We start from the raw sequence: 25,597 nt of genomic DNA on the forward strand, positions 1-25,597 counted from the left end.
TAAAAACTAATTATGATTATTTAAAATAACCAATTTTGATTCAAAATATTATTTAGGTAGTAAATAATATTATCCTACCCCAGGAAAGATCACTTGAACTAAACGTCGTAAAAATTAAATATTATACCTACACAGACTTAATTATTTTGCTACATAAGTGCATATTTAGGTATACCTACATAATAGAAAGGAAACCAGTTAATAAATATAACAGCACATCCGTATCGTTATCGTATCGTATTATGTAAACTAAAAATAATAAATGTTTTTGAAGTAATAGGACCGAGATCATTTTCTAATGTGGTAATGTGAAGCGGCCAGTTTACTTACCCATGACGTCGCACCAATAGCAACTCGTTCTACGACACGCCCCTACAGGATGCTCATCACCAAATTTCAACGTACGATTTAATCAATTTTCGAGTAGAATTTTTCACAAAAGATTTTATAATTAATAATTTTAAATAAGGCCATATTTAAATATGTGAACTAATATAAAAAATCCGGCATGGGCAAGAGGCCTATTATACTCATCGTGATTTACTTCTACAACAAAAATCTCTAGAACCTGTCTCATAAATTTGCATATTGAAAGACTTCTTTTTGAGAATTTTTTGAAGAAAAAAACCGCCACTCTTTTTCAATAACCACTTTTTTGCTTTATTTATTTTTAAATTGAAAAAAAAAAAAGTTTATGATATCTTTAGTTTTTACCAAGTTACAGGTAATTTTCTCCAAAATATTCAAAAGTTCTTAACCTTTTGAGGGGTTGAAATAAAAATTTGAAAAAATTCATGAAAGCTACTGTAAATTGGTATTAAATAATATCAAAAAATCAGGAAAATTAAAAATGGTCTGGTCACGGCCTCAGTGATTTAGCATGGAATGCCCTATATTTATTCGAAACTTTTTGTTAATTTCTGAAATAGAATCATTACCATCAAAAGCATTAAACCACTAGAACAATTAAGGGTGGGTCAAATATTTTAGTTACATCCTATATAGTCTAAATCATGCGCTACAGCTAAATTTACTTAATTCTCTGCTTTCAAAGAAATAAGCTTGTGATTAAACATTGACCAGCGCAATTTGGTAGACATTTAAGTTAAATAACTAACAATTTCCATAAGTACTTGCTGTTTTAGCTCATTTTACGTGGTACCACTAGCAATTGTGTTAAGTGGGATTATTAATGTAATTAATTTGTCTATTGTTTGATATTATCCAAGTAATAATTTCGAAACTAAAACTAACCGTTCAAAGTAACGAATTCTTATCCTACGCTAAATGATGTTATTAAATTTATGTCAGTTAAATGTACGCGGCCTACTGAATAATAATATGCCGCCCTCTCTTCCGCACAAGTCTTCGACTTCTAGGTCGATCCTTATGATCAGAATGAGTGGTAGAGATATTATGAAAAAGTGGTATTACTTACCTTCCTTTAAATATTTAAAAAATATGATAATTTGAAATGTTTCAGATTCTATTTAGTTAGATATTACATAGGTGAAACTTTAAGTCAGTCAGTTTTTTTTAGGTAATACCTAGTACCTACGTGTTCCATAGAATACTAATCTGAAATTCTTTTTTTTATTATTAAATAAATAGTCGATTTTCAACTACACTTAAGTTCTTGCTTACACCGCTACTGAATGGCATAAACCGGGCCACTCGGGATTAGCTTAGTTCCTTGTATCATCACTTTAGAAAGCCAAACTATGATGGAAAATAATTTCTTTAACGCAAAATACTTTTGTACAATATAGCGACGGGTTATTTTAATGTCACCATACTTTTTTGATATCACTGTGGTCGAAGCGCCGAACATTAAAAAAACATCCTATTGTGTCAAGAAAGTCAAAATTGTTTATTTGAATGATTAAATATTGACTAATATTAGTATGTAGATACTTTAATAAAACTAATTTATGTTTTAAAATAATTATATTTGCTGTTTTACAAAACGTACATAATAAAAAATAAAAATAATTGAAAAAAATAGTTTTTAAAATTAGTTATGTGTATAGTAATTGTACAGGGTAGACCAATTTTGACACTTGGGAGCTTTATCCTATTTCCTGAATTTTGGGACAAGTGGGTACATTGAAGATGAATTTATCAAGACAAATCGTCAGAATCTGGTTCAAGCTGAGGCAGTACAGTATTGGGTGCCACGAAGGCTTGTAAAGAATGTAATAAAATTTCTTTCATTCCAGGACCATCATCAACCTTCATTTTTTTAAATACGGACTTGTCCAATTGTGAGCACCCTGTATGAGTGAAATCAATGAAACTGCATGGATATACCTTCGGTTAATAAAATTATGAGAAAATGCCTTGAAAATATTTTCTACTGTTAATACAGGATATTCTGGAATTAGTGAAATTTTTCGAAGTTTGCACCTATTTTGTGAACACTCTGTAAAAGCTACAATAATGCAATTTTGTTTTTAGTGTTTTGAGGTGTGATCAAATCGAAAATGTTATCCATTTCTTTCTTAAAAAAATGCCTAATATGTTTTTTAATTTTTGAGCGTCTTTTCTTAATGATAGTACGCCGTAGAAAAGATCACATGTCAAAAAATATAATATCGAAAAGTAGGCCTTTCTGAGTACTACCACAAAAAAAAAAGAATTTTGGAAATCGGCCAACGCCATCCCAAATACGGAGGTGTCCTGACTTTAAGTGAAACACACTGTATAAAAAATGATTAACAGAGGGCAAAATGTTGCAATGGGAAAGTGTTCTTATTTTTTCAATATCACCTCAAGCAAGGCTGAACTGAGACAAAAACGGTTTTCCAAAATTTCGTATTTTTTCAAATATTTCGAAAACTAATCATGTTTAACCTTGATTTTTCAGAGGCATAATGTTGGCCCCTTGATTACGCAACTTCGCCCCCATTTAAGCTAGATCGTATCTCTTACCTTTCCGAGACCCCTGTAGTGAGAAGAGAATTTGCAACAGCCTGTGTAGGTATATTTTTTAAAGCAAAAATAATTAATTTGTAACAAGACTGTATCTTAGTATAACTCTATGTGCTTTGCATTTTATTTTTCATCGGTATATTAAATACATTAATGCCTTAGAAAGACTATAATTTTCAGTTGTGGAGTGTTGTACACCAGTTTTTTGTTTTAATTGAAAACCCTCTATATTTTTTTACATATTTGGATAAGACATTTCGTTTCTTTTTTTTGTTTTCTCGACTATTTTAAATGGGAAATTAAAAGAAATGTTATGACAAAATATTGTTTAATGCATAACATAATGGTTAAATATGTCTAAAAATTAAAATACATATATGTGTCTTTTAGCAGATATACAAATATAACCCCACACCATGTTACATCGTTCATCCATATCTCATTTTGAATACTACTTAGAATGAGATGATAACTTTATCACAAGTTAAAATCAGATAACTTAAAGCAAATTTTATTTTGTTATTAATCGATTAGTGATCTAAACAGTAGTAGCTTATTTCATCTACTTCATAGTTCTAAGAAAAAGTAGTACTAAGTTTCCAATTTTTATATCAATTTAAATTTAAATTACCGAAAAAAAATGTGTATAATGTCTGCAAAAAAATTATAACATTTATTTTAAATTCGTTTACTTAGTTTCATTCTGCGTTCATAGAGTGACATCTATAGCTACCAATTTCTCTGAGATGTTATTAAATTTGTTTACTTGCAGCTGCTGAAACTTTAAAGTCTGGTTTCACTTTTGACCTGCTCCTGAACTTCCGCATCTTGCTTGTCTTTCTTGTTTTCAGGCTTACTAGGAAATAATAACACCTTAAGTATTATCCTTGTAGGAGCTTCAACTGTAAGGTACAGTCCCAAGGCAGATAAGAACGCCAATATGATATCAGACAGTCCATAAGTTACCTGGAATAATAAGAGGAATATTAAATTATCTACGAAAAAAAAATTTCGTATCTTTTTCATTGACATACAGGTTTTAGTTAGTAGTACGTTTGTATACATCGGGCAAAGAGGGATTTGTCCCAACTTCTATCAGTAGTAAAGGCAGGAATTTTTCTATAACGAAAAGTAAAGAGTAAAAGAAACGACATTTTCGAATATGATGTATTTATTCATACAACGATGTTGCCATAAACTTATAGATCCTATTCATCTTATGGAAACAATACTGCGACAAAGCCCTGGAGAAAATTCTTTGTCAACCTTGTTTTAGGTAAAACTGTTATTATTTTAGTAAGGCTTTTAGTACTACTTTCCTCATCTCAATTATTAAGTACCTTCCTGCCTCTAAAAATTGTTTTTATGTTATAGCAAAGCAAATCATTATAAAGTATCACTTTAATCCCCATAATTTATATCATTAATAGAACTGAATGCTCAACAGTGCTTCTTCGGGAGAAAATTATTGGCCATAAATAAAGAGCAGAGTTTAAATAAATAAAAAGGTTTATTTTTTGTATAATTTTCTTTTAATTTCAAAAATATTTTTATCTCCATTAAAAGCATATACAGGGTGATTCACAATTTATCCAAAAAAATGGGGTCAATATCGTAAACAAAATTTTTGTAAAATCCTTATAGTTTCCGAGACAAAAATTATTGAAGTTGTAGTACTCTCTACCATTACATCGCTGGACAACTGTAGTCTCTAGAGTCATTCCGATTTTACAATTAGTATTAATGTCATTGCGATAGTATTTACAATAGTTTTTTGGTAGTTAGTATCAAAAATGGCTTACGTGTATAGCAACTTGGAATTGATAGATGTCGTTTTAATTTTTGGTGAAGCAAGACAACGTTTGTGTTATGGGGAAGCATTTGTGTTATGGTGAAGCAACACAACATTTGTTCAATTCGTAGTAACTGTGTAGGACGGGACCAAGTGTGTTTACACGTCGGTGGTATACATCAGGTTATGTCAAATTAGTTTATTAAGTAAAACCACAAATTAATTTCATTAATTAATAAAACGATAGCGGCAACATCAGTTAAATTTGCTGATATAAAATAGGTATTATAAAATTCTATTTATTTATTTCCTTGCGAAATTCTTTTAAGTTTTTATCCATTTTTATTACACTTTGCCTTGTGTAAGATCAGGTTTTACAGTAGACCAGTTTCCAGTGCCGTGCAGAAGTGTATTTTTAAATCATTTTCTAACTGCTCTTTTTGATTTTTTTTTACAAAATTGTATTTGTAAGGGTCCAATTTTTTTTTATATATGTATAAGTTTTGAATCACCCTGTATTATACAGGGTCGCTGATATGTATGGAAACGGTCGATTATCTCCTAAAGTAAGATAGTTATCGAAAAATCATTATAGTCATAAACGTTTTAGGTTTTTTTAAAATCTGTTTAAATAAAGAAAAATTAATTATACTGGATCAGTCAAAAAGTCATGATGAAACAAAGTTGCTTTTTCTTTAATTTTAAAACAAAACATAAACCGTTTAAAGAGAAAATAACAAGCAAAACAGAAAAAATTGGAAATTTAAGAAATCTCTACTTAGGACTAAAAATTCCTAATTACTATAAAAATTGTTGAAAATGAGCACCCCTATTTATCAAAATGACGCCTCTTATTTTTCAACAGGTCACAATTGCTAACTATTAGTGGTTACAAATCTCCCCCCTACGTTGTAATGTTAGGTGTTCGTCAGGGATCACATTTGGGACCATTACTATTTTTAATCTATATCAACGATAACCGTCACTGTTTCAAATTTTGTAAATTTTTACTCTACACAGACGATTTGAAAATTTACTCTGAAATATTTTTCCATATTCGTTTTAATCATAACCAATATACAGGGTGTTAATGAATAGGTGTTACAAACGGATATGGTATGTAAAAAATCCAAAAATAAGTGCAGTTTACTTAATAAATATATGTCCTAAAGCGGCTCATTTTTGAGATACAGGGCGTTGAAATTTAAAAATAATAAACTATTTTTTCCTGTAGCTCCGGTATTAGTTAATATTTCTTTATCAAACTCAACAGACTTGTTTACTAGCTTAAAGCATACATAAATATGACAGAAACCATTTATTGGCTTCTTTTAGTGGCGTGCGATAGGTGTCGTTTCACCTTTTATCCCCCCTAAATTGTGCGGCACTGTACAAATATTAGTTTTTCGTATATATATATACACCCTGTATATACTCTAATAATTATAACTTTAATAATAATATCTTAAGTCAAGTTGAAGAAATAAAAGATCTTGGGGTTGTCTTTGACAGAAAAATGAGTTTTTCTTCACATATTGATTACATAACTTTAAAAAGCAATAAAATGCTTGGTTTCATTGTCAGTTTGCTTGTGTGCACAGTAAAATCAATTTTGCATCTATTGTATGGAGTCCTCAATATTCCATATATAAGTCTTGACTTGAGGCCATACATAATAGATTTATGAGATATGAGTGGTGTGTATTCTTTTCATTGTAGCTCGATGTTACGGAATCATTTCCATATTATTTCATTGGAGAATCGAAGAATTATTGCCGAATCAGTATTTTTGTATAAACTTCTTAATGATTTTATCGATTCTCCAGATTTATTAACCTTGATCTGTTTACATGTACCACAACATGACTTTAGACTTTAGACTTGTTTCATGAGACTTTTTATCGAACTAATTCTGGTCAAAACTCTCCTATAAACAGAATATGTAGACATTTTAACTTGTACTATAATACTCTAGATATATTTCACTCCTCGCTTGCTAGTTTTAAAAAATCTTTGAAGGGAACTATTATTGTAAATTAATATTTTCTATTATAGTAATTATTTCTGTACTTCTATATGTAATTAGCTTCAAGTAATTCGTGGGCATTGTTTTGGGCTATAAAGCCTGTGTTTGTCCCCTTCTCCATAAATAAATAAATAAATAAATAAATAAATAAATAAATAAATAAATAAATAAGAAAAGCCAAAATTAGCTAAAATTCTTATTTGTCATATCAAAAAACTTAATAGTGTCAATTTTTATGTTCATATTCAGACAGTTTTCAAAATTATTCAGAAATTGCAAAATAATATTCAAACATTGAACGCTCTGTATGTTTGAAACCAGCAACATTTGCATAAGGCATATTTGGCTCAATCGACTTATTTTGGCCACCAGTATCTCCGGTTTCCCAACCTTTCGGAGACACCCTGTATATCAACGACCCTGTATAAAAGAATAAGTTCAATAGGTAATAGTTTTAACATAATTAAAAGACATTTTTCAGGTTTTTCAGATTTACCAAAGACGTTACCATATTAAAACGCGCCACTAATTTAACACATCACTAGGAGGAATACTCACAATATCAAAGAAGTTGAACTCACTGGAATTAACGGTATTGTACGCTGCTCTGGTCTGGATGGCGTAATGGGCTAAGTAAGCTCCATAAACCAGTTTGCTCAATGGGATCCAGCACCTCCAAGACAAGCATTTGTGCAGAAATTCAAGGGTTCCATAACTGGTGGCAAACATTATCCCTAACGTCCCGAGAGCCCACACGCCTCTATGTAAGGCACCGTAAGTGGCGGATTCTAGGGCGTTGTAGGTGTGGAAAGGGTCATAGTACACGGATCCGGCAAACATGCAGGCCAGGAGTAAAAACGAGGAAATTAGTGCCAGAATCGTAGAGTATAACTGAAAGAATAAACAAACTGAAAAATTGCTGGCCATTTATTTATTAAAGCCATTACAATAGATTTGAAAGGCCGTGTCAGACTAACAAAGTTTCTTCAAATTTGTTTGATCAAAATAGTTTGATGACGTCATCAAATTATTTTCATAGACCCGTTTGATTAAATTCCTAATATTTTAGAACCCGCATTAAGTTATTTGACAAAACAAACATCATGAAGCAAACTTAATCTACAAGTATGATTTCCTTGATATTTTAATAACGATTTTCACTGTATTTTTTAATTTTTCAAAATAAATTTATTTTTTTGTAAATTATGAGCTGGATAAGGCAGCAGATTATGTAACTACTAGATTAATACAAGATGTAGGTAACTTAAAATTGCGTCATATTTATACGGGGAATTTGGAAATAAATACATTTTTTATTTTCACAAATTTCGACGTGAAAACCTAATTTTTTGATTATACAACTTTAATAACCTGCCACTACACAGGCTAGTGCAACATTTAACAAACTACCGCATGTATTGTTGTCAAATCTCATCCTTCTTGATTCATATAAGAATGTTTTTTTTATTCCCAAAAAAATTTAACAATGAAGACACACAAACAGACCGCAGCGAAAACATTTGAGGTAGAAAGTCGTAAATTTACCAAACAAATATGTTTTATTAAAAAGTTAATATTCACATCTATCAAATTAGTAAGTATTTTTTATTTAATTTTTATTATGTCGACGTTATAAAATAACAAAAATAATTATTTTAATAACGTATGCTCATCCACAATCCGGTATTCCAGTTAATATTTAACAAATAGAAATTTTTAAAACACGAAAACACGATTTTTTCTGCTATTCACCTGTACTGACATTAAAAAATTGGGTAGTTTGAAAATAACATGTCGCAAAAAATGAATTTAAAAAAATCGAAAAACTCGAAAATTGGAATGAATTAATAAAAATCTTTATCAGAAGTCAAGGGCGTAGATTTTTTTTTCGGTATTTCAATGTTATCTGTTTCTTTGACAAAGCACTTTTGAAGAGGTGAATTAACCTGAGCCTTCTAGGAAAAGAGGATGATTAAAATTTTAGAGCATTTATACCTCTCTAACTTTTATTAAACTACAGCATGTATTGTTGTCAAATCTCAACTTTCTTGATTCATAAAACAATGTTTTTTTTATTCCCAAAAAAATTTAACAATGAAGACACACAAACACACCGCAGCGAAAACATTTGAGGTAGAAAGTCGTAAAACCAAACAAATATGTTTTATTAAAAACTTAATATTCACATCTATCAAATTAGTAAGTATTTTTTATTTTATTTTTTTTATGTCGACGTTATAAAATAACAAAAATAATTATTTTAATAACGTATGCTTATCCACAATCCGGTATTCCAGTTATATTTAACAAATAAAAATTTTTAAAACACGAAAACACGATTTTTTCTGCTATTCACCTATACTGACATAAAAAAATTGGGTAGTTTGAAAATAACATGTCGCAAAAAATGAATTTAAAAAAATCGAAAAACTCGAAAATTGGAATGAATTAATAAAAATCCTTATCAGAAGTCAAGGGCGTAGATTTTTTTTTAGGTATTTCAATGTTATCTGTTTCTCTGACAAAGCACTTTTGAAGAGGTGAATTAACCTGAGCCTTCTAGGAAAAGAGGATGATTAAAATTTTAGAGCATTTATACCTCTCTAACTTTTATTAAACTACAGCATGTATTGTTGTCAAATCTCAACTTTCTTGATTCATAAAACAATGTTTTTTTTATTCCCAAAAAAATTTAACAATGAAGACACACAAACACACCGCAGCGAAAACATTTGAGGTAGAAAGTCGTAAAACCAAACAAATATGTTTTATTAAAAACTTAATATTCACATCTATCAAATTAGTAAGTATTTTTTATTTTATTTTTTTTATGTCGACGTTATAAAATAACAAAAATAATTATTTTAATAACGTATGCTTATCCACAATCCGGTATTCCAGTTATATTTAACAAATAAAAATTTTTAAAACACGAAAACACGATTTTTTCTGCTATTCACCTATACTGACATAAAAAAATTGGGTAGTTTGAAAATAACATGTCGCAAAAAATGAATTTAAAAAAATCGAAAAACTCGAAAATTGGAATGAATTAATAAAAATCCTTATCAGAAGTCAAGGGCGTAGATTTTTTTTTAGGTATTTCAATGTTATCTGTTTCTCTGACAAAGCACTTTTGAAGAGGTGAATTAACCTGAGCCTTCTAAAATCTTTATCAGAAGTCAAGGGCGTAGATTTTTTTTCGGTATTTCAAAGTTATCTGTTTCTTTGACAAAGCACTTTTGAAGAGAGGAATTAACCTGAGCCTTCTAGGAAAAGAGGATGACTAAAATTTTAGAGCATTTATACCTCTCTAACTTTTATTAAAGTTACTAAAAAAAATGTTTACAAGGGCAAGTCGTACCAGTTCCATTGTTATGTTTTGGTTGGATACTCAGGATGCAGTCTCCAAGCAACCCTGAATTGGTCGGTTGTCTCACTTATGGCACACTGATGAGGACTAATAAGTCCGAAACCGGTCTGTGTCTGGTGGGTTAAACTGACGAACGATCCTAGCTGTTGCACTAGGTGTTGCGGGTATAATTCAATGCCGGTAGGGACATATAGCCCTCGGAGTAGTTGTTTCTCGCAACACTGACAATGAAAACCCTGAATAAATCGTCCTGTTTGGATTTTTTTTTAATAAAATGACATCTTTATTGGATTATATAGAATAGACATATATTTCTTTAAAAAACAAAAATGAGAGCAAGTAGGAACAAATTACTTACTGTATAATTGAAAATTTGTCCTTTCATTATGATTTGTAGACCAAAAGATTGAAGTTTCTATACAGAGCATGTTTGAAGATATTAAGTATTTGAACTATTTGTACAAATTCATTAATTTTTTTATACACCATATACCACTGAAAACTAACAGACTGTTGAAGTCAGATTTCCAAAGTTCCAGGACATTATTAGGAAAAGTTCTTTTGTTACGTCATATATCATATTGAAAATACATGAACCAGTGACAAATATTAAACATCTAAATTTTTTGCTACATTTAACTTTTGAATTATCAGTAAAATCCTATAACCCTGAGGATTTAGGGGATAACCTTACAAATTTCCAACACTTTTTTCTAACTAGTCATTCTGTACTTTAAATATCCGTAGAGTTCGTCATAAAACAACCTCTACGAATCAAAAACCAACATCAAAATACATTTCTGTATTATCTATACTTACTCTAGAAATTTTATATTCAACACCCTTCAATTGGTAATAAAGGTATCCAGCAAACATTCCAATGAAATATGTAGTCGCTCTAGCGTGAGACTTAGTATAAGTCAAGGTAAAGTCCTTGTCTGCTTTAACGTTTAGCATTTTAGTTGGGAAGAATCTGAAAAACGCCGGCCTCTTGTATATGTATTTCAGGCCAAATGGTATCAACACTGAAACGATAGCAAGGGTGAAGAAAACACTTATACCCAGTTTCTTCTGTTTCTTCATTAACAGCACCAGTCCTACAGCTAGTACGAAGAAGTGGAAGTCACAGGGTAAGTACCATGAATGCACCATGCACTAAAATGTAAGTAAAATGTATGGTTTATACCTGACAAATTTAGTTTGTAATAGTACCATATGCTCTGAGTTAATATAAGTATTCAAGTACAACAGATTCGTCCACCAATTTTTTCTGCAATCATTTACCTCCGGACCTACAATTGATTTCCATAAAGGTCCGTCACCAGAGTGGTACAAGAGAGAGCAGTAGTAGAAGATGACAAAGGCATAGGCTGGCGTCAATCTGATTCAAAAAGGTAAAAAAGTACTTTAGCAAAATGTTTTCTCTGTATTATTTATAACAATAATGACTATCAGAGAAAAAAGTTAATAAGAACGTCGGTTATTTCACCTTATGTATCGCATAAATATTATTAAACCTGGATTAATAATCTTTTTATCATATACACCCATCAAGCTATAAACGACCAAAACTCCACTTATGACGAAGAATGTATCCACGAATAGGTCTCCATGAAAAATATAGCTGACTAGTGGATTTCTGTACATCTACAAAGTATCAGAATATCAGAAGATGCGCTTAACGTTAATTGTGAATTTCTTCATATATTTAGCTGTAATTACCCCTTCGATGTAATCAACGTTTGAAACAATAGACATGATGAAGTAAGCGAATCTATGATCGATAATAATCATGAATATTGAAAAGGTCTTTATCCCATAGAGAATGCTTAGAGCTTTGTCCGAACTTTCAAGCTTGTTCAAATCCAAAAAGTTCTTCCTAGCTGAAAACGCCATAAAAAGCTTCTGACTGATGGTTTCTAAAACAAAACAGCGCTATCATAATGGAATATTCAATAGCATTTACTTTATTTTAAACGTTTTTAAGGACAGAGTGTGTTCTTCTACAAATTGTTAGTCATACTCTATTTTTGAATGTGAAAATTATGCATAAACTTTTATATTTTACCTCTGTTTTGATGCCCATGACATTTAAAATCCCAGAACGTGGAAGCGGTGACCAATATGGTCAACACCAGCACCGTTATGCTAAAATGATTTAATAAAAATTAAAAAACTACCATGATTGTGATTGTTTACATTACCAAAATGCTAGGTCCACGCTATCCAAACTTCTTCCTTCATTTGAAGTCCTACAAAGATCTTTAAGAACTCGAGAACTGTATGTTACATTTCCTTCACCCAAAGAGTGATTCAAATTTTCATTTAAATACTTCTCCAGTTCCGAAGGGGAACAAGAGGCGGGAATGCACCATCCTAATTTTGCTATATTCCTTGGCTGCTTGGAAATATCTTTATAATTCTATAAAAATAACAGTTATTAATAGTCTACATGAACGCTTTGATGTATTTGTTCAAGAATCAACATTAAAAGAAAACCATAGTTCAGTTCAGTCTATGAACCTAATGGATTTTATTACCAGTTGGCAATTCTTTTAAAAGTAAATATAATTTTGAACGAAATCAATTAAAATTTATGGAAATTATATTTTTTCTTGTCTTAGATACATGTTCGTAAATATACGGGGTGTCCTAGAAATAAGTGCCAAGATTTTAACCGCATATTTATTTCCTAACATACTATATCCAATTATAGGGCAGGAAAGAAAGGTAATAATAAAAATATGAGTTGTATAAAACTGCACAGTGTGACTAACTAAAATAACATAAAAGTAAAAACAATTATTGAACTTGATCCAAAAGAGTAATTTAGTTTTTTAATCGAGGTGAAATATTAAAATTAGTATAAATTCTGAGGAAAGGAGAAAATTTCTTTCTGTTAGTCCGAACTGAAGGGAGGGAGAGTCTAATGAGTCTAGATATGTGAAAGTTGAACAATCAACTAAGCCATGAAACAACTTAAATGGAAAAAGTAAGTCACTAATTGCTCTACGTTTCTCAAGTGGTTCATTTAGAAGGTCTTCATGGGATTATCCAATGATAAACACCATCTTTCCTGAACCAAACATTATAACATGGACATTAAACTACGCCTCCATATTTAAGTTTCAGTTTAATGAAGGAATTGTATAGTATTTTAATACTGTCAATGTTACTGAAATACTGGGTAAAGCTTAATGTCTTAAAACACCTATTGGTTTCATTGAGCATTGACAGTTTTGAGTGAAATAGAAACCCTGATACCTTTGAAGCTGTTATTTCTAGGCAATGAGGAATTATCCAAAGCATAATCAAAGAGAATGGTATTATGTTTCAAACAATAGCTAACAATGTTGCGTTTATCAATGTTTAAAGGAGTTTATTGGATCTACACAATGAATTCACTTAGCTCAGTGCTGACTGAAGGTTTAGACAGATATACAAACTGCTTACAGAAGAGTACCATTTCAAGTAATTCGCTTATAGCAATAGCATTTAAAAATATTAGATAAAGAGTGGTTCCAAAACTGAACCCTGTGGAACACCAGAGGCTATAATAAATTTATTCGTTCTAATGCCATTGCTTTCTACAAATAAAGATCTATTAGCAGGACAAGCAAAATTTAATAAAATTTGAAGAAAAACCGATATATGAAAGTATCAACATTAGAACCCCATAGGAATTTGCCAAATGGCTTACTGAAATCCATATAGATGACATCAACTTGTGCATTAGAGTAAAAGACTTGTGACAATAGACCTCCCCTTTTATAATAAATTCAAAAACTTCAACAAGATTATTATTAGTCATAATTGACTTGTTTTGCATTTCTTATCATCTTTCTTAAAAATTGGAATTAATTTAGATGTCTTGGAAGTTTTATAAACTTTATATTTTAAAGACAAGATTAAACAATACAATTATGGGTGAAACAAAAATTGAAACGCAGTCGCGGAAAAGAAAATATGGGATATGAAATCAGACTACATTGTAAATTTAGGCTTCAATTTTTTAAGGAGAGGATTTACTTCAGACTCAAACTACCCTCTCACCAATCTCATCGTAAGTATGAATACTAATAATCTCGCTGGAAATTCGTCGAAACAAATAGTATCTTGATGATTTCATGCCATAAAACCTTAATTATTCAATATTTGTAAAATCAGCATCTTGTTGGATGGTGGATTGGTCAAAACGGGCCAGTTGCATGACCAGCGCGATCTACGGATTTCAATCGGTGCAACGTGTATTTGTGGAGTCATTTGAAATAGCTGGTGTATTCCATTTCATTTTATACGTTAACGAACTATATGAGAATGAATAAAGATTGTGGTAGGTAACGAAAATGTAAAATAAAAACTAGGGGTTTTCGAAAAAGTTATTAAACAAACGTTATTACTTTTGGTGAGTTAAATATGTAGTTAATATTTTGGCACCGTTAATGGCACACCTTGTATAATAAATAACATAAGAAACTTTAGAATGACATGCATTTTTTCTATTTGCGTTCATTATATTGAACGGTAAGGATGACGTTCTATACAAATGTATGACGACAATTAATTATTCTATAATAATTGACTAGCATTATTGTATTATTCTGCAAAAATTGACGTCATATTCTTTTATAATAATAATAAATTAATAAGGAATAATTTAGCTACTCATGCTACAAAGCAAGTACAAACTCATAAGAAATTCATACGTTTTTATGAACACATCGTTTTCCTTGAGATGTTTTAATTTTCATGAAATTTTACACGTTATGGTCATATGTAGGGTTGGGCTATAAATGCCTACATGGTGGATATGCTAAGTTGATTTATTGATAGACAATACACAACGAATTAAGGGCAGCATTTTTTAATGATGTATTAATTAGTTATGAGGAATTTTCTGCTCATATATGTTGATATAGTATTTACAACAATACTGTAACATTCTTTTTGCAATCAATTCATTCATATTGCTTGTAATTAGATATTTATTTGTGGCATCTTCACTTACTATTTTTATTTGATTGGGAATTTATATTTATATTGGGAACATACGTGGTAAAAAGGTCTTGGAATAACACAAATATTGTGGGAAAAGAAAGTAAAAAGAAAACTAAAAGAGTGTGGTCCAGAGTACATTTTGTTACATAGCGAAAGATGCGTTCATATAATTCTTTAATTTTTGGGAGTTGTTAGTTGAAATTTTTCTAGGACGAGGTAAGTAATAATTAAGGAAATATTATACAGGGTGAGTGCGGAGAATCGCACCAGACTTCAGGAGTGGATTCTACATGTCAAAATAATAAGAAAAAAATTAATGGTGTTATGTAATTTTCATTTATTTTCGCGTAAGTTATAGTGTAATTCCAAATTTAAAAAATTTCATATCATGTTTTAAGTTCAAAAGTAGGATATTTATCCGTGTCATTTTATGGTGCAATAGAAAGTTTTCTAGTTTGCAACGAGCTCAAGTTTATTACGAAATATTAAATAGAACAGCCAGAATACCGTTTTTTTAAGAAAAGGAGTAGCTGTGTGTTTGCTCCCCCCACCACTGATACCTCATTGATTTCACACGGTCTTGAATATCTTTGAGTGACATTTTAAATGGGACGCCCGTGATTGTAAATTTTGAAAATTTATATCTGGAAAGTACTGGGAATGACAAACCTATTAGTTCAAAAAACAGCCCTTATACCTTTATAGTTTTGGTGTAAATAAGGGTTAACTTTAACGGGCTATAACTCCGAAAATAATAGGCGGATCATCAGATATTTTTTTTAAATACTCGTCTTTCCGAGTACTTTCAAACCATATAAAAAAAAATTGGAAAAAACATTAAATTATTGCAATTATTTATAAGTGTGAAAATTGCGAAAATGTTTTAACAATCACCACGGCTCACCTAATCGACCGATTTGAATTTTTCAAAAAGCATTTTAAAGCTTGAGAGCTCTTCTTTTTGTGGTGAAATTTTCAAGTATTCAAAGGCTTTAGATTTTTACAAATTTTATTTTAAAAATTTTTTAATTAAAAAAAAAAATTGTAAACAATTATTATGTAAAAACTATCGAACGGAATTGGATCAACTTTGGTGTGATTATTTTATACACTAAGAAGTTTAATTGGCAAAAGTATGAAGATCCTAGGTATTATTCAAGTGTCTGAAAAAAATTGACAAATAAACTAGCATTTTTTGCAATTTCTTAAATGATTTTTCCGATTTTTGCAACAACAATAATTATTTTTTCGATTTGCAAATAACTCTATCTTGTTCAAAATTTAATTACAAAACTTTTTTTCCTCTTCCATTTTTGTCTAAAACGAATAGTTGCTAAGTTGTCGACGAGAAATCCAAGAAAAAAATGTTATGTTTTTATGCAATAACAATTAAGCCCACTTTTTTTTATTTGCATAGAAAAATTATCATTTCTGATGTTATTTAGAAGCCGTTAAAGCAAAAATCTCCGATTATATGCGTTTTACCCAAGCATACCCTTTTTAAAACAAATCCGCCTGGACTAATAAGCGAAAAACTGAAAAACGAGCAAGTTTTCTTCTTTTGTTATAAACAATATGACGGTCGACCTCTACAAATACACAAATTTAGGTTTTTGTTCTGTGTATTTTTTACTTAATTTTAAGCCCATAACATTCAACTTAGGCCCGATTTCTGAAAAAAAGGAGTATAACACCTGCAACCGGAAGATTATGCTAAGCGTACCTATCGAGATTTGTCAGTAATAATCATTTTGAATCCTGCATACTTTTTACGGTTGAAGCAACATTCTCCCGTGACGGCATAATTAATACTCGGGACTCTCATGTATGGTCAGACGAAAATCCTCACATAACACTCGAAAGTAATTTTCGGCATAGGTTTTCGGTAAATGCGTGGTAAATGTATGGTCAATAGTTATTTAATTGGCCCTTTCATTTTTAGACCAGGCGGTATCTGTTTTGGTTTGGGTGAATCGTATATCCACGGAGATTTTTGGCTTTTTGGCTTTCAAATATCACTAGAAATGAAAATTTTTCTATGCGCATAAAAAAAAACGTGGGCTTAACTTTTGACGGCACAATATGTTAAAAAAATTGGAAAAATGTCATATTTTTCTTCCTATTTAATTATGTATCTTTTTAAGAGTTGATTTTAGGCGAAAATGGAAGAGGAAAAAAATGTTTGTAATTAAATTTTTTACAATACATGACTGGTTACAAATCGAATGAATCATGATTATTATGGTAAAAATCGAAAAAATCACAAAAATGGGGTTAAAAAACAATACTTTTTAGGGAATTTTTTTGGTGTATTTAAATTGGGTGTAGGACCTTTATACTTGGCTCAAGAAAACTTCATGTTATGTAGAATCATCACACCAAATTTCATCAAAATCGGTTCGATAGATTTTGCATAATAATTTTGCAATCCAGATTAAAAAAAAATTGCAAATTTTCAAAATTTTGCACAGCAAAAACCAAGGCCCTTAGATACTTGAAAATTTAATCACATATAGAAGGGCTCTCAGGCTTTCAAACTTTTTTTGAAAAATTCGAATCCGTCAATTAGGAGAGCTCTGGCGCTTGTTTAAACATTGGTCGAATTTTTGTACTTATAAACAATTAGAACTTTGTGAATATTCAATCAAATCAAATTTTTTAAAGCAGGTTTTAAAAGTTCTTGGAAAGACGCTTTTTTAAAAAAAAACAGATCGATTGATCAATTAGTTACGTAGTTATAGCCGTCATTTACACTAAATGTACTGGGACATCCGGGCTAATTTTTCGAAAAATACCTTTGGTATTCCGAGTACTTACCAGGTCTAAGATTACAATACTTTTCTTCATTGGCAACCTACTTTAAAACGTGTTTAAAGTTATTTATGCAAGCGAGAAATTCAATAAAATCGTACGGGTGGTGGTGGTGGGGGAAGCAGAGAGCGCGGCCGCTTCGGCCTGCTCGAAATTGAATCGTCTATAACTACGTAACTAATTGATCAATCGATCTGTTTTTTTTTAAAGAAGCGTCTTTCCAAGAACTTTTAAAACCTGCTTTAAAAAATTTGATTTGATTGAATATTCACAAAGTTCTAATTGTTTATAAGTACAAAAATTCGACCAATGTTTAAACAAGCGCCAGAGCTCTCCTAATTGACGGATTCGAATTTTTCAAAAAAAGTTTGAAAGCTTGAGAGCCCTTCTATATGTGATTAAATTTTCAAGTATCTAAGGGCCTTGGTTTTTGCTGTGCAAAATTTTGAAAATTTGCAATTTTTTTTTTAATCTGGATTGCAAAATTATTATGCAAAATCTATCGAACCGATTTTGATGAAATTTGGTGTGATGATTCTACATAACATGAAGTTTTCTTGAGCCAAGTATAAAGGTCCTACACCCAATTTAAATACACCAAAAAAATTCCCTAAAAAGTATTGTTTTTTAACCCCATTTTTGTGATTTTTTCGATTTTTACCATAATAATCATGATTCATTCGATTTGTAACCAGTCATGTATTGTAAAAAATTTAATTACAAACATTTTTTTCCTCTTCCATTTTCGCCTAAAATCAACTCTTAAAAAGATACATAATTAAATAGGAAGAAAAATATGACATTTTTCCAATTTTTTTAACATATTGTGCCTCCAAAAGTTAAGCCCACGTTTTTTTTATGCGCATAGAAAAATTTTCATTTCTAGTGATATTTGAAAGCCAAAAAGCCAAAAATCTCCGTGGATATACGATTCACCCAAATATGGCTTTTTGAAACAGATACCGTCTGGACTATTTGGGGAATCAACTCACAGAAGACCAGTACAAGTACTCCTAGAGGATGTTCCTATAAACATGAGAATTCAAATCTACTACTACCACGATGGATCTCCTGCACCTTTAGTGAAGTTACATTTAAACAAGAGGTTTCCAGGGGGTTGGATTGGGCACGGTGGTTCTATTAGTTGGCCTCCAAGATCTCCAGACCTCACAGCACTAGATTACTGTTTGTGGGGCTGGTTCAAAAATGAAGTGTACAAAGTTAGAGTGAACACCCGGTAGGCACTAATTCAACGATACTGCTGCAATCAGGAGAGCTACAGATGCTCTTCGTAGACGAAGCAGAAAGTGTTTAGAGATCAATGGTGATGTTTTTATGATTAATAGAGTATCAATAAATCAATTTATTTTTATTGAAATGTACATCATAGCTTGAAAACAATTGAAAATCGCATAACAACATTTGGATTTTTTCTTATTATTTTGACATGTATAATTCATTCCTGGAGTTTGGTGCAATTCTCCCAACTCACCCCGTAACTTTATGAAAGGTATGTAAACAAAAAAAAAAAGTAAAGTCGATTTGACAATTGACTTTTAAGTCAATTTGAGAACGAAAGTTATGATAACAAATACAGAGGACTTTTCGAAACGTAAACTGTGTGATGTTTTAGTGATTTTTGTGTCGTGAAAAATTGTACTGAAGAGATCAATCATCAAACGTTTTACCATCCTTTCCAATTATGAAAACCATCCTGTAGGCTCAGGTGTCTGAAATCTGACCTTAAAAAAGGAAGTATGTTCTCGTAAAAATTATGACTTTATTTTTTCCTGTTAACTTATTGCATCTTTAAAAATATTGCCAAGGTGATTTTCGAATATCGGATGCTTCAAGGCAATCGAATATCATTTTAAGAATCAATTTAAAATTAGTGAAGTTTTAAATTGTACTTAATTACATTTTTATGACACGCTACAGAAATTTAATATACGTGAATATGGATTTTTATGTTTTTGTTTGTGTATATTTTATCCTGATACATACATAAATCATTGGATTGCTTACCAAGAATTATATTTTTTTAATTGCATCTATTAATATGTTATTAGGTATTTAATAACATTATTATTTTGAATATTCTCATGATAATTAATGTAAATATTGTTATGATATTTTTTGTGGAAATATCATAAAAGAGTGAAAATAAATTAAAAAAAATTGAGAGCTTTTCAGGCAACTAGCACGAAAAGCTTGTGTTGCTATCATCATTTACTTTGACTTATCTGATAGAGAAGCTTATTAAATCACTGTGGCATTAACTGAATGGTAACTGATTTGAAGAAAATTCGGGAGAATTATGTTCTAATTGATGGAATTCCCATGTGGTATTCGATAGATTATTTTTGGGCATTACAATCAGAAACGCTGTTTCAGTGTTATATTTTTATTTTAATTAATTGAGGTGACTTAACTCATTTTAAACAAAATGAGGTATCAAAATTAAGCTGCATTAAAGTTTTAAATGCGAAAAGTACAATTGTTATAAATGAAGGGTACAGGCAAAGAAGGGGGATAGTCACTATTTTTGCGAAAATGAGTTTTTTGCGCCATCTGTTGGAGCGTATACAGTAATTTTACTATAATTTTTATCCAGGCAAAGAAAGAGTACAGTCAGAAGTTATACGCTAATTACAGATTGCCATACAGGCTAAAAAGGGGGGGAGTGTCCATGCGGTACAGTGCAAGAAGGTGGAGAGTCAGTTATGTAGCTTTAGCTTTTGGTACATTTATTCTAACCGTTTGACGTAGAAGAGGCAGATCAACATTATTTCCTAAAATGGACATCTTTTTTAACGCTTCGTTATAAACGTCAATGTCCTTTCCCATTAATACCAATTCGAGAATTAAAAGTAGTTAAAGAGCACCCTAGTCTGGTGTATCACAGATCAACATTCAATGGTCACTGGTCAAACAATGTTCTTGTGGATCGCAAATTCCGGAAAAGCAGTACTATTCAAAAGAACGAATTTGAGCTGCTGGAATTTTTATATTCAGGTAAACACAATGACATTTTCTCCAAGTTTTATTAAAAACTCCTTGGGTTTTAGGGTTACTGCCAATTTCGGAAGAAAAGTATAAGAATTTAATGGATTTAAAGAACTTTTGTGGTCCAGAAGCAAGCGAATACTTTACAAACTTACCTCATGTGTAATGAATAAACTTAATGTACTAGCAATGGATCTGTTTTTTGAACTAAAGTATTAAATAAAATGTTTTCATACTTAATAAAATGTTTTCATACTTTTCTGTTCACGAATTTGCATTTTTTTACTGTTGATGATGTTTGACTAGTTTGTGACGCTCCCCCTTCTTTACCAGTACATTTGGTAGTCATCTAGATAAATCTTTATTTTTTCTGCAGATATAAGAAAGAATTGTTTAAAAACTTAAACTTTTGCAAAAAAAATTGTAAGAAAACATTGGCTTAAAGTAGAAGCCTGTGAAACTTTTCAATGTTCAATTACAAAAGATTTAGATGTTCAAATTGTTCTGGTGAAAATTTTACAAATTATGACTATCCCCCTTCTTTGCCTGTACCCTTCAAATATAATTATTATACTGAAGAACTTTGCAACATTGTTTTGTTCTGTTGCGTTACAAATCATTGCTTTCCCGTTTTCTCTTAAGTTATTGACTAAAATCGAACGATGTTCGTTATCAACTGTAGGTTTCATTACAATAAATTAGATTAGTTGTAACCCGAACTCTGGCTTGGCAAAATGAGACACTGCAGCTGATCGTGCGGAACTTCCCACAGAAATAACCGAGAATTTTTTTTTGACCAGGCTTTCCAAAAAAAAAAGGAAGTTGTCGAAGGGAAGCTATCATGTACTTTAACTTTAATAATAATAATGTTTTGATTTGTTAGGATGTATATTATGACTGAAATTGTTAGTATAAGGCCCGGTACTTTGAGTCTCGGTAATAATATATTATTATAAAGAACATTAGAAATTAAAGATTAAAATCGTTGTCAATAAGTATTTTCTTAATAAGTATACTGACAGGAATGACACTAACCTTTACACAAAAAATGTCATAGGTAGTTTTAATATTTCTGATCACTATCAAAATACCTGCAACCGATGATCATTCACCTGTATGATATTTTATGAATGATTGAAAATAACTTACGTATAATTTATCCAAAACAGACTCGTACGGTTCATAGTAAATCGAAAAAGGATGTCTATCCGATTGTGGCTTTGGTACATTGGCTTCTATTGTAACAAGGCAATATTGCGTTGGGAATGGTGCTCTTGAGGTTAAGCATTGCCTAAAGTCTCCCAAATTAAACTGACTACCCCTCAGTACTCCTGTAGTCGATTTTGCTGATGAGTCCATCACTGAAATATATTAAATCTGTTAATGCAAAACCAGAGGAATTAGAAACATATGCACTGAGAATGGGATACTTCCTGATTAGCACACTTCAAATGCCGTTTTTAAATTAACATTGCCATTGTCTAGAAACTGCAATTTTCTTATGCATAGTACCATAACGCAGGGTCCCATAATAAAAGGAGTGATTCTGCTGTTAATTCTAAGAGAAAAATATAAAAATAATAAATAGGTAAAACCAGTTAAGAAGTTCAAATTCCTGTAGCATTATTTGTTAGTATTTTGCACTTTACTGCAGGTTGTGACAAGGACATAACACATGACTTTTTAATATTTGAATAAACGCACAAGACAAGAGACAAACAATAATAGAAGTTGAAAAGATAAATTTGATTCAAAAATAACAGGAAAAAAGTTATTTTTGAATTTACCAATCAGGCTTTCCAAAAAAAAGTTGCAGAATAGAAGCTACCATGTACTACCTTTATACTTAATATGTACTTTACTTTACTATACTACTTTATATTTAATGAAAAAGAAATGTCTAAAAGTTTTTGGTGTCTAGTAAATTAGTTATTAAATTTTTCATAAATTTATAACTTTATTATAATTACAGTTTACAAATTCAGAAATAGCAGATCAGATATGTATCTTGTTAAAACTGTTCTAAGAAACTTAAACTTTTGTAAAATATATTAATGATATTGGAACACCTAAGACGCCTGATTTGGAGGATACCCAAAAAGTGGGTGCTGTATTGGGTAAGTCGTCAAAGAATTTTAAAGGTTTTGATATATTATCAGTTATATTCATACCATATTCAGAGAGTGCAATTATTAATGCCAGATGAATTTCCTCGATAGTTAAATTTCTGGAGATGAGTTACAGTTAAAGTAACGAGCGTTCAAATAAAAACGTGGTCAAGTTGGTTCTGAAAATTTGGACGTAGGGCGTAGCGTATAGCAAATGAACTTAAACGTCATCTGTCAAAGCGCTATATCGCCGCTATCAATTTGAATATTTTCGTTTTAAAAAGCGTTTAAAATGGTGTTTTCTCAAGACCAAAAAGTGTTTATCATATAGTCCTACTTTAGAAATGGACGCAAGATTGATGGAATATGGAAGTATTCTATTGAGGAATGTTTCATAGAATTTCAAAATCAATTTCCCGGCGTTGTTGAGTACAAAATTTTTCAAAGTGCAGTTCAGCGTTGTGTTAATGTTTTTCGTGAAACGGGCAGTGTAACAAGAAAAGAAGGAAGCGGCCGACCTAAAAAGCGGACTGAAGAATTAAAAGAAAATGTCCAACAAATAATGGAAAATGCGCCAAGAACTTCTGTACGTGTTTTATCACAAATGGTGGGAGTATCAGTCGGTACCTGCCACACAGTGTTAAAAAAAGATTTGCGTTTGTTCTCCTATCGTTTAACTTGTCAGCAAGAACTTCATGAAGTTGATTTTCCGCGACGGGCTGTATTTTGTGAATGGTTTTTAAACAACTACGGTGAACTTCATAATATCACCTTTTTTTCTGATGAAGCCTGGTTTCATTTAAGTGGTTACGTAAACTCACAGAATATGAGAATGTGGTCTTCTGAAAAACCAGATAACTTTTTTGTCGAGGGCCCTCTACACGCTCAAAAAATTGGAGTTTGGTGTGCTCTCAATCGAAGGAGGATTTATGGACCTATTTTTTTTAATGGTACTCTTACTGCGCAAAGGTATAGAGAAGAAATTATCGCTCCTTTTGTTAACCAGCTGGAAGAAAACGAAATTACAAACTTTTACTTTCAACAAGATGGCGCAAGGGCACATACGGCAGGCGAGACGATGAATATGTTGAGGGAAGTTTTCCAAAATCGACTAATAAGTCTCAATGCTGAACATGAATTTCCACCGAGGTCATGTGATATTACGCCGTGTGATTTCTTTTTGTGGCCTTACCTTAAAAACACTATTTTTGAACTGCCTATTCCTGATTTAAACCATCTGCAGGCTCGACTTATAGACAAGATTCGTGAAATTAACAATACCCCGAGCATCTTAGAAAATGTCTTTAATTCTTTGAGGAACAGGTGTGAAAAGTGCTTGGAACAAGGAGGGGGACACTTTCAGCAGCTGCTTTAATTTATTGTTATAACAAGGAGGGGGACACTTTCCGCAGCTCCTTTAATTGTTTGTTATTGTTATCACGATTATTCTTTAAAATAAAGTTATATAGTCATTAACGTTATTGAAACTGACAGCTGCTATACAGCTCGTTGAGAAATGAGGTTAAGTTGGTCGCTATAAGCTACTCCCTACGTCTAATGTGTCAGAGCCAACTTCGACCACGTTCTTATTTGAACGCTCGTTATTTTGTTTCTACATAACATTCTTTTTACTACTAAGACCAAATTCTCCTGTAACTCCGTATGTAATTTTTACAACAATCATCAATGGCCATATGATGTCTTCACGTGACAGAAGAAGTTAATTTATCAACAAATCAGTTGCCATCAAAAGTTTGGAGACATAATATTGGAGATTGGGTCGTTCCTACTTATTTTCTCAATAAATATGGCTCATGGCGATATAGAAATATATATTTGAAGGATCAGATGTAATAAGAATCGAAGAAAATGCCAAAATTGAACTAGGGTAATTTTTTATTTAAATATCTCACTTTAACCAAAATATATATTTGGTTATATATAAATATTTCAAAAAAAGTGATAGACGTAGAAATCATGCTTCACGAAAGAGGCAGACCCACCCATATCTACTACACTGGCAACTGAGTTGCAGAATAATTACCAGCATAACATTTTTTGAAGCTCATCATTAAACATTCTTGATATAATGTAAGTTTTTTTAATTTGAAGATTAATATCTTGATAATGTCAAAAATCAAATAAAACAAATAATGGAGGAGATACATATATAGCTTTAGTTGTTTCCAACTACAAAGTAGTCAAAGTACTGCTATGAATTTCATTGCATTGTATTTTCAAAAAGGTATATTTTAGCATTTAATTTTTAATGTATTAGCAATCAAAGAAAGATGGATAATGAAATTCTTCTTTTTAACACTTTAACACTGTGGATTTTCTTTGAATTTATAATAAATGATTTATAATTATTACGTTATGTAAATTTCTATTAATTTAACTGATAATATTCTACAAACATCGTTAGTGCGATCTTCAAATTTAGAAAATAAAAATAATTACTTACTCTCGTATGCCCACAGAGTCATATTTTTCAAATTATCCGCATATTCCGCTGTATGTTTCCCACACAAATCACTAACATTTGATCGGAT

At 31.0% G+C, this 25,597-nt stretch overlaps 2 protein-coding genes across 2 annotated transcripts; both read right to left on the reverse strand.

Annotated features, from left to right (window-relative positions):
• Positions 1 to 3,591: 3,591 nt before the first annotated feature.
• Positions 3,592 to 7,522, reverse strand: LOC108917523. Its single transcript, XM_018724157.1, has 2 exons — positions 7,308 to 7,522; positions 3,592 to 3,897 (listed from the first exon to the last, which is right to left on the reverse strand). Exons 1-2 carry the CDS (start codon positions 7,476 to 7,478, stop codon positions 3,715 to 3,717), a joined length of 354 nt encoding a protein of 117 aa, XP_018579673.1. The 5' UTR covers positions 7,479 to 7,522; the 3' UTR covers positions 3,592 to 3,714.
• LOC108917506 (nose resistant to fluoxetine protein 6-like) lies at positions 7,478 to 14,184 on the reverse strand. Its single transcript, XM_023453963.1, has 9 exons — positions 14,176 to 14,184; positions 12,327 to 12,544; positions 12,191 to 12,270; positions 11,845 to 12,041; positions 11,612 to 11,769; positions 11,407 to 11,503; positions 10,942 to 11,277; positions 7,545 to 7,640; positions 7,478 to 7,483 (listed from the first exon to the last, which is right to left on the reverse strand). The coding sequence occupies exons 1-9, from the start codon at positions 14,182 to 14,184 to the stop codon at positions 7,478 to 7,480; spliced, it is 1,197 nt and encodes a 398-aa protein (XP_023309731.1).
• Between the last annotated feature and the right edge of the window lie 11,413 nt (positions 14,185 to 25,597).

This window comes from Anoplophora glabripennis, unplaced genomic scaffold (assembly GCF_000390285.2).
Source record: "Anoplophora glabripennis isolate ALB-LARVAE unplaced genomic scaffold, Agla_2.0 scaffold57, whole genome shotgun sequence".
Classification (NCBI taxonomy): domain Eukaryota; kingdom Metazoa; phylum Arthropoda; class Insecta; order Coleoptera; family Cerambycidae; genus Anoplophora; species Anoplophora glabripennis.

Bases quoted from the DNA above. Each gene is read 5' to 3' on its own strand.
- LOC108917523 (XM_018724157.1), bottom strand. From the start codon at position 7,478: ATGTTTGCCACCAGTTATGGAACCCTTGAATTTCTGCACAAATGCTTG. The intron at 3,898-7,307 runs GTGAGTATTCCT...TTATTATTCCAG, and splicing joins AGTTCAACTTCTTTGATATT to GTAACTTATGGACTGTCTGA.
- LOC108917506 (XM_023453963.1), bottom strand. The intron at 12,271-12,326 runs GTAATGTAAACA...AAATCATTTTAG, and splicing joins AGCGTGGACCTAGCATTTTG to CATAACGGTGCTGGTGTTGA. The intron at 11,504-11,611 runs GTGAAATAACCG...TTTTTGAATCAG, and splicing joins ATATTTATGCGATACATAAG to ATTGACGCCAGCCTATGCCT.